Source organism: Tupaia chinensis, unplaced genomic scaffold (assembly GCF_000334495.1).
Source record: "Tupaia chinensis unplaced genomic scaffold, TupChi_1.0 Scaffold000037_13, whole genome shotgun sequence".
Lineage (NCBI taxonomy): Eukaryota > Metazoa > Chordata > Mammalia > Scandentia > Tupaiidae > Tupaia > Tupaia belangeri.
Window position 1 is genome coordinate 464,604 of NW_006159471.1, and position 14,090 is coordinate 478,693.

A 14,090-nucleotide genomic window follows, 5' to 3' on the forward strand; every position below is an offset into this window, starting at 1 on the left:
GAAAAATAACAACCCAAAACATTAAAAACTATTTGCTCCAAAAATAAAAAACTTGATGTGGGGGCCAAGATGTGGCATGGTAGTGAAGGCTCAGGATTCATACGGGTGACTGCGATTTGAATCCTGAACCCGGTGACTTGAAAATCATGCTACGCACGTGTGCATGTGTGCCCAAAATCCCAAGAAGAGAATGGAGAAGGGATTGCAGTGTGGTCATTCCCCCTGGGGAACACTTTCTCACGTGCTTCTTTCCTCCCACCCTCTCTCTTCCCAGAGGAGGTGAATGCACACGCCCTATAGCAGAGAAAAACAAAACAAAACATAGCTCTCTCTCTTTCCAGAGGAGGTGAGTGCACACACCCTATAGCAGAGAAAAACAAAACAAAACATAAAAACAAACAAACAAAACAAACAAAATAAAACAAAAAACGGGAGTTGTTAAACTCTTTAGCTTAAAATTCTTCAAGGGCTCTCGCCTCCTCCCAAACCAAACTCCTTAACATAAGTTACAGGGTCCTTTATAATTTAAGTCTGCCAAGATCTTCACGGTCATCTGCTTCTCTCTCTACTGGGGAAGGTCTGGCAGGATGGATCCATAAGGAGCTTGCCCCCTATTTCCTCAAGCTCCTGCCCCAGAGCCCTCCCAGGTCTCCCTGCTCCATCCCAGATCTCAACAGGGGCCACTCATAGTCAGGGGTTCTCCTTTTGATTTTGAGTCTTCTTGCCAACTTTCTTTCCCTCAGTACTCTGTAATTTACTCATTGGTCCTGAGTGAAATTTTTGAGCATTTTATGTTTGCTCAATATTTGTTTTCCTACAAGATTTGAGGTCTGGAATCAGTCTTGATTTAGTTTTATTCCCAGTGCCCCACGTGGCACCAGGAATAGAATGATTAGGTTTTCATTTAGCGTGTATTGAATGGATTATTGGAGGGTGTGACTTTAGGGAGGGGTAGAGCAGGGAACTAATTGCATCAAAATTTTACTTATATTTTAGGTCTTTAAGCCCAGTGAGTACATAGTGTAAACTCAGGAGCTCTGTAACAAAGCTTATTGATAACAAAGCTTATTGAGTCCTTGGACTTCTGAAGAATATTATGTCAGGTAAGCTGGGGAAAAGTCGAGAGACTGGGGGTTGAGTGGTTGGGTTGTGTGTGGACAGACCAAAGTGAGAGTTGTGGGGTTCTGGTAGTTCCTGGGCTTTGCCAACAATGGCCAGATAGTTTTGGGAACCACTGGGTTATATTAATAGTAGGGACCATTTGAAAAACAATTTGCGATTGGCCTACTATCAACCAGCACGTTTTTTTTTTGTTGTTGTTTTATTTAAATTTCTTTATTTACTTATTTTTTAATTTGACCAGAGAGGAAGAGGGAGAGAGAGAGAGAGAGAAAGAGAGAGAGAGAGAAAGAGAGAGAGAGAGAGAGAGAGAGAAAGTAAAAAAGAAAGCTACGAGTCTGGGACTCGAACTACGGTCAGCCATGTGGGAGTCCAGTGCCCTCAACCACCATGCCACCTGCCGGCCCCCAACAAGTTTTCTTTTTTTTAAAAATTATTTACTTCTGAGAAAGAGAGGGAAAAAAGGCAAGAGAAAGCAAGAGAGAGAAAGAGAGAGACCCTCAGCAAGGCCTTCATCCCCCATTCACCCCTAGTTTCAACTGGCCTGGCTCATCAGGCTCAGGGAGAGCTGAAGGCAAGAACCCAGAGCCTTTCTGTGTGGGTCTAGTAGCATTACCAAAGTACACTTTCAGGCCTAGTTTCTACATATCCTTTTCAAAGCCTAGTACTGTCACTCTTTTTAAATGTTAACTGGTTGGTGGGTACAAAATAATATTTGATCTTTGATTCAATTTCCATTTTTTTAAAAGAGTTTTTTGCTTTAGGGCAGCACTTGAACTCACTGGAGAGCGAGAAACAGACAGTGAGAGAGAAAATGAGAAATAATACCCCACCCCGGGAGGGGATGGCCATGCTGCAGTCTCTTCTCTATTCTCATTTCGGGATATTAGGCATGCATGCACACACTCCCAGTGTGATTTGGAAATCATTGGTTTGGGACTCAAACCATGGTTGTCCATGTGGAGGTCCAGCGATATAAGTTCAGCTACACCATCTCCTGGCCAATTTCTTTTTAAACCAGTGCGATTGAACCTCTTCACTCTTTTAAACATCATTCTGGTTTTTGAAGTTTATTTTGAGAGAGAGGAGCAAATCCAACAGGGTGTTCACCCCATAACCCACATTCCGTCTAGACCAATGTCCTGAAGCATTTTACCTATGTTTTCTTCTAATAATTTCATGATCTGGGGGGGTCTTACATTTGAACCTTTAATTCATTCTGAGTTAATTTTTGTTTATGGCAAAAGATAAAGGTCTAGTATTTAAAAAAAATTTTAAAATTTAACATTATTATTATTATTATATTATTTTCTAGTTGGATCAAAGAGAGACAGAGAGAGGGAAAGTGAGAAAGCAAGCCATTAAGTCCAGGACTCGAACCGCAGTCAACCATGTGGGAGTCCAGTGCCTTTAACCACCATGCCACCTGCCAGCCCCTTGTTATATTCTCCTGAGTATAGAGAGCAAATTTTCCCAGCACCATTTATTGATGAGACCATCCTTTCCCACTTAATGTTCTTCAAACCTTTGTAAAAATTCAGTTAGCTGTATGTTTATAGATTTCTTTACAGAATCTCTATTCTGTTCCATTGGTCTGTGTCTGTTTTCGTCCAGTTCCATGTGGTTTTGGTTGTCTTGGCCCCACAATATATTTTGAAGTCAGGGAGTGGGATGACTCCAACTTTGTTCCTTTTGCACAGAGTTCCTTTGGCTATTTGGGGTATTCTGTGAGTCTATATAATTTTTTTTTTTTAAGAAATCACCCCCCAGGAGAAATGGCCATGCTTCAATCCCTTCTTCATTCTCTTTGGATCTTGGGCACGTATGCACACGTGTCTGTGTGATTTTGAAGCCACTAGGTCTAGGACTCAAACTGCAATCGGCCATGTGGGAATCCAGTGACATAACCACTACACCATCTACTGGTCCTGACAATATCGATTCTTCTAATCCATGAAATGGGATGTCTTTACATTTTTCGGTGTCTTCAATTTCTTTTATCATTTTTTTTTTTTGAGAGGTTTTTGCTATAGGGCATGTGTGCTTGGCAGAAAGAGACAGACAGAAAGCGAGAAATCCCCCCCACCGCCCCAGAGGGAATGGCCATGCCACAATCCTTTCTCCTTCATTCTCCTCTCCAGATCTTGGGCACGCACACACTCATACCCAGCGTGAGTTTAAGCCACCAGGTCCGGGATGTGAACTGAAGTGGACTACATGGGAGTCCAGCAACATACCTATTATGCTAACTGCTGGTCCCTCTTTTATCAAGGTTTTATGGTTCTCACTGTAGAGATCTTTCACCACTTTTGTTAAATTTATTCCTAGAAGGGTCGGCAGGTGGCATGTGGTTAAGGATGCCGGACCCCCACATGGCCAACTGCAGTTCAAATCCTGGACCGAATGGCTTGCTTTCTCACTTTCCCTTTCTTTCTCTCTCTCTCTCGCTTGCTCTTGCTCTCGCTCTGTTCCTCTCTGGTCAAATAAAATAAATAAATAAATAAATAAATAAATAAAGTTAAATAAAATAATTTAAAACTTTATTCCTAGATATTTTATTACTTTTTTAAAAAGACTTATTTTATTGAACTTTATTTATTTATGTATTTATTTATTTTAATTTGACCAGAGAGGGACAGAGAGAGACAAAGTGAGAAAGTGTCCCGACCTGGGGGGACAGTCGAACAGGTTTCCTGAAGGAAGGAGTGAGAGCAGGGACAAGCAGCACAGTGTTACAACATGGAGACGACACAGTGTCTTCAGGGTCGTCCGTTTATTGTGGGCTGCACGGTACAGCATGGAGACAACGCAGCGTTACAACTCTTCAGGGTCATGTTGTCTATTGTGAGCAGCACGGAGACGACACGGTGTTACATCTCTTCAGGGTCTTCCGGGTTGTCTGTGTGGTCTTCCGGGTCATCTGGAGATTGTGGGCCAGGGATCCTGGTTATATACACGCTGATGGGCCATGATTGGTTGTAAAAGGTGGCTTGTGATTGGTTGTAAAAGGTGGGTTATGATTGGTTGCTTTTGGACCAATCATGAGGTGCCGGATATGCAAATCTGAGGGATTCTAGTGACCAATGAGAGTATGGTTTCGAAGGTCAGGTTTTTTGAAGGGAACCAGTTGTGTCCTTTGGCATTGTGTAATTGTTTGCTTTCTGAGAAATCAGCGATATTCGCTGCTGCACAGCATCCTACAAGAAAGCAAGCCACAGGTCCCAGACTTGAACCTCAGTCAGCCACGTGGGAGTCGAGCACCCTTAACCACCACGCCACCTGCCGACCCCATATTTTATTACTTTTTGTAGTTACTGTAAATGGGATTGCTTTCTTGGTTTCTTTTTTAGCTATTAATACTTTGTGGTTGGTATACAAGATAGTATTGATTTTTGTATGTTAATTTTATATCCTTTATCTTTTCTCAATTCATTCTTTAGATTTTCTATGTATGTGTATGATCATGTCATCTGCACACAGGATAGTTTAACTCTTGCCTTTCCAATTATGACAGAGCTGCCTGAGTCTTCTGGGTGTAGGTTAGCAGGGTCTGGTGGCTGCGAGTACCCATATAGTGCAGGGAAGCTGTACTGGGCTAATGGGCAGGACTGTGTGGGCCCCATATGGGCTGGTGGTGTCAAGAATCCTTGATCTCTTGAGGGAGTGTCCAGATTCTTAACTTTCTGGTAGGGGGGTTTTCTGGAACTGTTTAGTCCTGAGAGTGGTAGCTGGGAGCCTCAGTATCTGAGGGGAGAGTGTGCAGTTCTTTATCTTCCCCACTAGATTGTACCATTTATTACTGATTGCAAGGTGCAGCCAGGACTAATGTACTGCAGTCACTGCTGAATTCCTTGGTTTGGCTGCTGGTCTGACCTGTCTCCCTTTGTGTGTGTTCCCTGGGGTGACAGCAAGGCCTCAGGGATGTGGGGGTGCAGCCTCTGTGGACCCCCAGGACAGGTTGTATTTTGGTTGTGAATCTGTTTGGGTCCTATGGAGGAGGGGGTCATCCAGAGTGTGTTCCATTTCTGGGTTAGCAAAGACTCTGGGAAACTCGGTACTCTGTTCATGATTTGTGATGACTTTATGGCTCTCCTACAACCAAGACTGTAGACATCTCAGGTGGAGCTGGGGGCTGGGGGAGCTGTGCTACTTATCTCTTCCCTGCAGCTGGGAGCTCCCCATGGTTCCATACACTCCAGACCTGGAATTCTTTCTCCTTCTTTACGCTCCTGTACCAGGTGTCTGTCAGTGGTTTCTCTTTGCTTTGCTGTATTCCAGTGTTTTCTCTTTGCTCCTCTGGTCAAAGAGTAGATTTTTATCCTTTCATCTCTGTAGAGAGGAGGTGTGTTGTGTATTTCTATTTGGCTTCTTCTCTCCTTGTATCTTTCAAAATTTTTCAAAATAATTTCATTTTGATAATAGAAAATGTGTGCATCAACTTGCTCACTTATGAAATATTGTATTAGCTTTTCTGGTACATGTCCCATACTTTTAAATAGTAAGCTTATAAAAATATAATTAGTCTGGGACCAGCAGTTGGTGTAATGGCTGTTGCTGGACTTCCATGTAGTCGACCGCGGTTTGAGGCCCGGACTTGGTGGCTTAAACTCATACCAGGTGCTTGTGCGTGTGTGCCCAACATCCCGAGAGAATGGAGGAGAAGGGGTTGTGGTGTGGCCATCCCCCCTGGGGGTTGATTTTTTGCTTTCTGTCTCTGTCTCTGTCTTTCTGGTGAACGCACATGCCCAATAGCAAAACTTCTCCAAAAAATTTAATCATTGTTTTATTAACCTCTCTTGTTGGTGGATAATGACTTTAAACTCAAAGCCATATCTTCAGTTCCTTCAAGGAAACACAACTTATAACACAGATATAGGAATGATTTGATTTAATCAGCACCAACTTATTTTAATCAGATGTTATAAATATTGTTTATTTTGCATCAGTCAATACCAGAATGAATCATTGAACATAAACTTCCTAATTCAGAATATGAAAAAGTTTTTTTTTTCTCCTATACTCTCCTATACTCAAGGTATCACCTTTTAAATTTTCAGCTTACCAACTGCCCATGGTATGTTCAGCCTATTCCCCCAAATACTCAAACCCATAAGATATTTAATTAAATCAATTTTTCCCTGACTGTTAAAACTACAGCACATTTTAATTAAAGATATTGCTGGCTTTTATTTAAGATTCTAAGAATTGGTGAACATCTCATTCTATAAAATTTCATTTTTATGTTTTGAGGAGTTTAGTAGAGAGGTTAGTTTTAGAGACAGAGGGCTAAAGAAAGCAGAAACAAAGAACAAAAAGTAGAATGGTCAATTAAAAGTTAACTTAATAAATGGGATTTCCTTGTTATGTTGAATCAAATTGAGTGTTTTTTAAAATTTCGATTATTTTAATTTTGCTTAAACTGGCCCATTTCAATGTTCATTTTGACAGTACTTAGTACAAGTGACTCCATTCTTGTTTGGTCTGGTCTGTTGGGGCCTAGTGCAGGAGGCTAGTCCAAAACAGTGACCTCCAATTAGCTTTGCTTAACTTCTCCTCTGTACTGCTTACGTCCTCCTTGAACTTGCCCGGACTGCCTTCTACGCCTGTTGTGATAGCTTCCGTTTACTGTTCCTTTGTGGATATCCACTTTTGTTTCACACAAATTTCCCTTTTCTTTTTCTTTCTTTCTTTCTTTTTTTTTTTTCCCTATAAATTATTTAGATCACCTGAGAGACACAGAGGGAGGGAAAGTGAGAAATGACCCCCAGGAGGAATGACTGTGTTGCAATCCCTTCGCTTCCATTCTTTTGTTTGGATTTTTGGTATGCATGAACATGTGCCCTAATCCCTTCGCTTCCATTCTTTTGCTTGGATTTTTGGTATGCATGAACATGTGCCCTGTGTGGTTTTCAAGCTGCCAGGTCTAGGACTCAAACTGCATAACTGGGATTCAGTACCTTAACCATCACACCACCTGCTAGTCCCCAGGAATTTTCCCTTTTTCTTTGTCAGGTTCAACTATGGTCTCACAACTTCTTAAAATTCCTAGGTTGCTTCCATTCTTTTGCTTGGATTTTTGGTATGCATGAACATGTGCCCTGTGTGGTTTTCAAGCTGCCAGGTCTAGGACTCAAACTGCATAACTGGGATTCAGTACCTTAACCATCACACCACCTGCTAGTCCCCAGGAATTTTCCCTTTTTCTTTGTCAGGTTCAACTATGGTCTCACAACTTCTTAAAATTCCTAGGTTGACATATTAAGGGACTAGCAAATGACGCAATGGTTATGTTGCTGGACGCCCACATGGCCAACCGTGGTTTGAGTCCTAGAGCTGGAGGCTTGAAAAACCAGCTGCGTGTGTGCGTGTCCAAAATCCTGAAAGGAGAATGGAGGAGAGGGATTACGGCATGGCCATCCCCCCAGGGGGGGTGATTTCTCGCTTTCTGTCTCTCTTTCTGGCAAGCGCACTTGCCCTATAGCAAAAATTAAAGTAATTAGCATATTTACTATTCAAATATTTTCCCTTTTAAATTTTCCTTTCTTTGTAGGGGGAACATTCAAGATCCTTTCTTGTAGTTATTTTGAAATATACAGGGGTCAGCAGGTAGCATAGTGGTTGAGGTACTGGACACCCACATGGCTGACTAGTTTAAGTCCCAGACCTGGCGGCTTGAAATCATGCTGGACGTGTGTGCATATGTGCCCAGAACCCCAGGAGGAGAATGGAGAAGGGATTACAGTGTGGCCATCCTCCCCCAGAGGATGATTTCTCACTTTCCCTCTGTTTGTATCTCTCTGTCTCTCTCCTATCTGGCGAGTGCATGCACCTACGATCAAAAAAACCAACCAAACAAACAAACAAAAAAATACACATAGATGGTCAGTTTGCTTCCATGAGTATCTAAAACCTTTCTTACTCTTTCCTCACATCGAAGGATAAATTTGGCTGCTAGTATGGTTTGAATGTTCGTCCCCTGTAAAATCAAGCTGAAGTTTGATGTAACAGTATTATAAGGTGGGACCTTTAAGAGGTCATTAGGACATGAGGGTTCCACTAGAACCATGAGAAAATAAATTTCCATTCATTTAAAATTACCCCATCTCAGGTATTCTGTTGTAGCAGTACAGAACAGACTGTGACAGCTGCAGATAGAATTCTGGGTAGAAAAATGTTTTGTGGGGACCAGTAGGTGGTGTGGTGGTTAAGGTACTGGACAGTCCCACATGACCGACCATGGTTTGAGTCCTGGACCTAGTGGCTTGCTTTCTCATTTTCCCTTTCTCTCACTCTGTATATGTGTGTCTCTCTCTGGTCAAATTAAAATAAATGAATGAATAAATTAAATTAAATTTAAAAATTCTTTAAAAGAAAGAAAAATATTTTACAAATAATATTATCATTCTTGGTTTATTGCCTTCTTTTAAAAAAATATTTTATACCAGTGCAAAATGGACTAAGACAGTTGTGAATAGAATTTTAGATTGAAAATAATTTCCCTAATATTATCACCCTTCATTTATTGTTTTCTAATGTGTGGACTTACTTTTCTGAAGACAAATAGAATTCTAATTATCATGTCTTTTTATGAAAATACTATTTTCCTATAAAGGTTTTTAGAGGTTTCTCTATATTCCTGGTATTCTGGTATTTTGCAGTGACAACATTTTTGTTAACTTACTGACACTGAACAACCTCAATCTAGAGATTTTCATTTTTAAAATCTTCAACTATTTATTTTATAATACTTTTATACTATTCTCTGGAACATTTTTTAGTCAAATATACTTTTTTGTTACATAAATATTGCTAGTATTTGTAGTCAAATATTGAACACTCTTAATCAGAACTTTATTTTTGTATATATTTTAAGGAGATCATTTATTTAATTTTATTTATCATCATTATAATTTTTTAATTTGCTACAGGGCACATGTGCTCACCAGAGAGAGAGCAAGCCACCAGGTCTGGGACTCGAACTGTGGTCAACTATGTTTGAGTCCAGTACCTTAACTACCACGCCAGTCTTTTTTTTCTGTTTTCCTGTCTTTTCACTCTCTGTGACTATTTTTTGTCTATTCTATTTCCTGAAGTATTTCCTTAGCTTTCTCTTCCAACACTTATATTATTATGTAATAATTTATGCATACCAATTTCCAATTAGAGTTGTCTTATCAGAGTTTCCTTCTTTTTCAGACATTCTTGATGTATAGTGCAATATCTTTTCTTAATTATCTAAGAATATAAATTTCTGGTTTTAAAATTTCTTATATTTCTTTTCTTAAGAAAAAACAGCTCTGGGGGCTGGCAGATGGAGTGGTGGTTAAGGCACTGGACTCCCATATGGCTGGCTTCATGGTTTGAGTCACAGGCCTGGTGGCTTGAAATTCATGCCAGATGTGTGTGTGTGCATGCCCAAAATACCAAGAAGAGAATGGAGGAGAAGGGCGTATGGCATGGCCATCCTTACTTGGGGATGATGTCTCACTTTCCCTCTCATTATCTCTCTGCAAGTGTATGCACTCTATAACAACAACAACAAAAACCCAACCCACTCCCCCCACCAAAAAAACCCCACCCAGCTCTATTAATTTGCTGCTGTCCTTTTTTTTCTCTTTGTCTGTGTCTCCGCCTCTCTTTCTCTGTCTTTCCTTTTTTAAAAAAACATTATTTTATTGATGATAGAGAGCACATGTGTGGGAGAGAGACAGAGAGAAAAAAGCACCTTCCATAGAGTCTCCTATCTCCCTTCCCAAGCCCTCCAGATTACTCAGATCATGGGCACACATGTGTATGTGTCTGGCACATATCAGTTGACCAGGTCAGGGATCCAAACCAGTAGTTACCCATGTGACTTCCAGTATTGTAGTTTGGTATGCTGCTGATTGTGCCACCAAGGCTGGGTCTCTGCACTGTTTTTTTTTTTTTTTTTTTTTTCTCCCTCATGTTTGAGTATTTTCTTAACATTTCCATAATTTTTTTCTTTCTCTTTGTATTTAAACACTTGCTGTAAAGCTAAGAGACATCTTTGCCTTGGTCAGTTGTCTTCACTGTGGGGTGATTAGACAAAACACTGACTTTTTCCTCTGTGTGTGTTTGTATGAGGAGTAAAGACCTCCTGGAAGTAGAACATTCTGTGTACAGTGAATGAACAAGAGACCAGTTTTTACTTGTGCTAAGTTCTTTTTTAAAGAATTATTTTATTTAACTTTATTTTAATTTTACCAGAGAGGGACAGAGTGTGTGTGGGGGGGAGTGAGAAAGCAAGCCACCAGGTCTGGATCTTGAACTGTAGTTGGCTATGTGGGAATCTAGGGCCCTTAACCACCATGCCATCTGCCGGCCCCTGGTGATAAGTTCTTAATTACATTTTAAGCCACCAAGTCCGGGACTCAAACCGTGGTTGACTACATGGGAGTCCAGCGACATAGCCATTATACCAACTGCTGGTCCCTTTTTAACTACATTTTAAACTATAGCAGAAACTCTCATTTTGCACAGGGCCTGTAATTAACATACTTGCTTCTTTGAACACATGCATCTTCTCTAAAGGGAGTGAACTGTCAGGGATTATTCAAGTGACAGAAAAACTGAAGCAAAGAATGTAAATGTAGCAGGCCAGCTGGTGGTATGGTAAAGGTGGCTAGATCCCACATGACTGATGGCATGGTTTGAGTCCTGGACCCAGTAGCTTGAAAAATATTCTGGGTATGTGTGTTCGCACATCCAACATCTTGAAAGGAGAAATGAAATAGAAGGGATTGTGGCGTGGCCATCCCAGTCTGGGTGTGCTTTCTCACTTTCTCTCTGTCTCCCTCTAGTAAATTTGAAAAAACAAAAAACAAAACTCCAACTGCAGTAATACAAAATCTAAGTATAGTCACAGAGCTAGTAAATGAGGGAGTCATTCATCTTCCAGTCACTAAGTTTCATATCTGTTCATATCACTGACCTCTTTTTTTTTTTGGAGAGGTTTTCGCTATAGGATGCATGCGCTCGCCAGACAGACAGAGAGAGACAGAAAGTGAGAAATCACTCCCCAGGGGGGATGGTCACGCCGCAATCCCTTCTCCATTCTCCTCTCGGGATCTTGGGCACGCATGCACACGCACCCAGCGTGAGCTTTAAGTCACCGGGTCCGGGATGCGAACCGTGGTCGACTACGTGGGAGTCCAGCGACATAGCCATTACGCTAACTGCTGGTTCCCACTGACCTCTTTAATAAATGGCCAGATCAGTATCTTCAGTGTCTCACAGGCCAACCAACAGCAATGCCACTGAGTCTATGACTGATTAGGGTAATAAAGTCTCAGAGTGTCAATATCATGTCATTATACTGTGTGAGTCCAAAGACACCTAGGTACATTCTACTAGTCTAGTTCATTTTCCTAGGCTATGAGTTTCCAGCAGAATTCTCTAGAAAAAGTAGACAGTTACTTGCCTTTAAACTAGACTTGAATAATTTTCCAGTTAGGGAAACTGAATTTCACATAACTAGAAAGATGCCCCCAATTACTAGGAAGTTGAAATAGTGCCCAAAGTTATGCAGAGCTTGATGGAACCTCTTCTCTAGGGTGGTAGAGTGAGGCCCCGAAAACAAGATTTTCCCATTGTGACTTAGAAATGTGTTCTGTCCAATGGATGTTGTTATTGATTTTCTGGGGGTATAGAATATTTCCAGCAGGATGGTGAGAAGTGGATTCTGTTAGTCAGTTGTTTAGATTACACTCGTGATTCTGTGACTAAGCTCAGGTAAGTTTACCTTCAGCTATTTATTTGTTTTTAATTTGCTGTAGGACATGTGTACTTGCTGGAGAGACAGAAACAGAGTGAGAAATAACCCCCATAACCAGGAGGATGGCCACATTGTGATCCCTTCTCCATTTTCCTTGTAGGATTTTGGGCATGCATGCACATGCACCTGGAGTGATTTTCAAGTTGCTGGGTCTGGAACTCGAACCTTGTGTCAGCCATGTGAGATCCAGCCCCTTCAACTTTCACACAATCAGCTAATTTTTTCCCCACAGAATTATTTATTGTTATTATTATCATTATTTTAAAGTTTCTTATAGGGGATATACCAGAGAGAGAGAGAGAGAAAGAGAGAGAATGCTGCCAGGTCCAGGACTTGAATCACTTTTAACTTGCTATAGGGCACATATGTTCACCAGACAGAGAGAGGGGGAAAGTAAGAAAGCAAGCTGCCACGTCTGGGACTTGAACCATAGTTGCACACATGGGAGTCCAACACCACCACACCACCTGCTGGCCCCCTCAGCTATATTTTTTTAATAGAATTTATTTTATTCATTATTTTTGAATTTGCTACAGGACAGATGTAAGAGAGAGAGGGGAGAGAGAGAGAGAGAGAGAGAGAGAGAGAGAGGTAAAGTGAGAAAGTTAGCTACCAGTTCTGGGACTTGAACCATGGCCAGTCATATGGGAGTCCAGTGCCTTACCCACCATTCCACCTGCTGGCTCTACTCAGCTATGTTTTAATGCAAGGTTTTCCTGTTTCCTTTACAGTAAATCCAAAGAGACATCGCCGATGCCGCACAAGGTTTAACCCTGAACAACACAGAGTTTTGAGAGACATGTTCAACAAGACCATGTACCCAGATTGGACTACCACAGAGGAACTGGCTTCAACGCTCTATCTCGATGAGTCAGTGGTAAAGGTCAGTCCTGAGTGTATCTCTAGGTAGTATACCTGACCCAAACTTCCATACACACTTTTAATTATTATCACAATTCCTGTTTATTAACAATTGATATGTGCAAGGACAGGTAGTAAGCACTTTGTTTTTATATTAATTTTTTTTTTTTGCTATAGCATGTGTGCACTCACTAGAGAGACAGAGAGGGAAAATGAGAAGGCAGTTCTCTCTTACAGGAGAATCACACTGCAATCCCTTCTCTTCCTTCTCCTCTCAGGATTTTGGGTACGTGTGCACATGCACCTGGTGTGATCTTTAAGTCACTGGGTTTAGGACTTGAGCCACAGTTTGTCATGTGGGAGTCCAGTGCCTTAACCACATACCTCCTGCTGGCCATAAAAACATAAAACCACTTTATGTTTTTAGTCTGACCATTCACTTAACTGAGGAACTCTAAAGCTCACACAGAGGAACTATCTTCGAAGGATCAGCTGGAATTTGAACCCAGGCTTTTCTTTTCTTTCTTAAAGCCTTTATGTATTTATTTATTTATTTATTTTGGAGAAGTTTTTGCTATAGGGTGTGTGTGCTCACCAGAAAGAGAGAGCTACAGAGAGATAGAAAGCGAGAAATCACTCCCCAGGGGGGATGGCCATGCTGCAATCCCTTCTCCATTCTCCTCTCAGAATCTTGGGCACGCACGCACACGCACCCGGCATGAGTTTAAGCCACCAGGTCTGGGACTTGAACTGTGGTCGGCTACATGGGAGTTCAGCGACATAGCCATTACGCTAACTGCTGGTCCCAAGCCTTTATTAATTTTTGATCAGGGAACAGGACAATTTCAATGTCAACTTGTCACCTAATCATAAATTTGAACTTAACAGGATTTACTACCCTGGACACTGCACCTACTGACTTCACAAAATAAAATGATCTCCCTTCCATTCTCCAAGATTTGCATACTGGAAGAATAAACAATCCCTTGCAATAGCCAACATTGGTACTTGGCCTAGGTGTACATCACATGGCAAAACAGGAGAACCCAGGCTTTTCTGATTCCAGACCCACAATGCTACATAGGACTCTCTGAGGCTGGATATCAGATATTGCCATGTGGTTCTTTTCTCTTTATTTTTAGATTCTCCTTTATTAGGACATCATCCAGCTGCCTTGCAACTAAGTTCCCACTGATAATTCAGGACACAACTCCTGGATGAACCCTGAAGACATCCCAAACCCCGATCCCATCCCAAATTCTCAGACTTCAGAGTACTTTCTGGGCTTTTTTTTTTTTTTTTTGAGAGGTTTTTC

General features: G+C 41.3%; 1 protein-coding gene across 1 annotated transcript in view; it reads left to right on the forward strand.

The window, feature by feature from the left end:
* Window positions 1–12,728: 12,728 nt before the first annotated feature.
* Window positions 12,729–14,090, forward strand: part of LEUTX (leucine twenty homeobox) — a 2,735-nt gene continuing 1,373 nt past the window's right edge. The window contains exon 1 of the mRNA XM_006140399.1: window positions 12,729–12,797. Coding sequence (XP_006140461.1) covers window positions 12,729–12,797 — 69 coding nt within the window. The remainder of the gene's footprint in view (window positions 12,798–14,090) is intronic.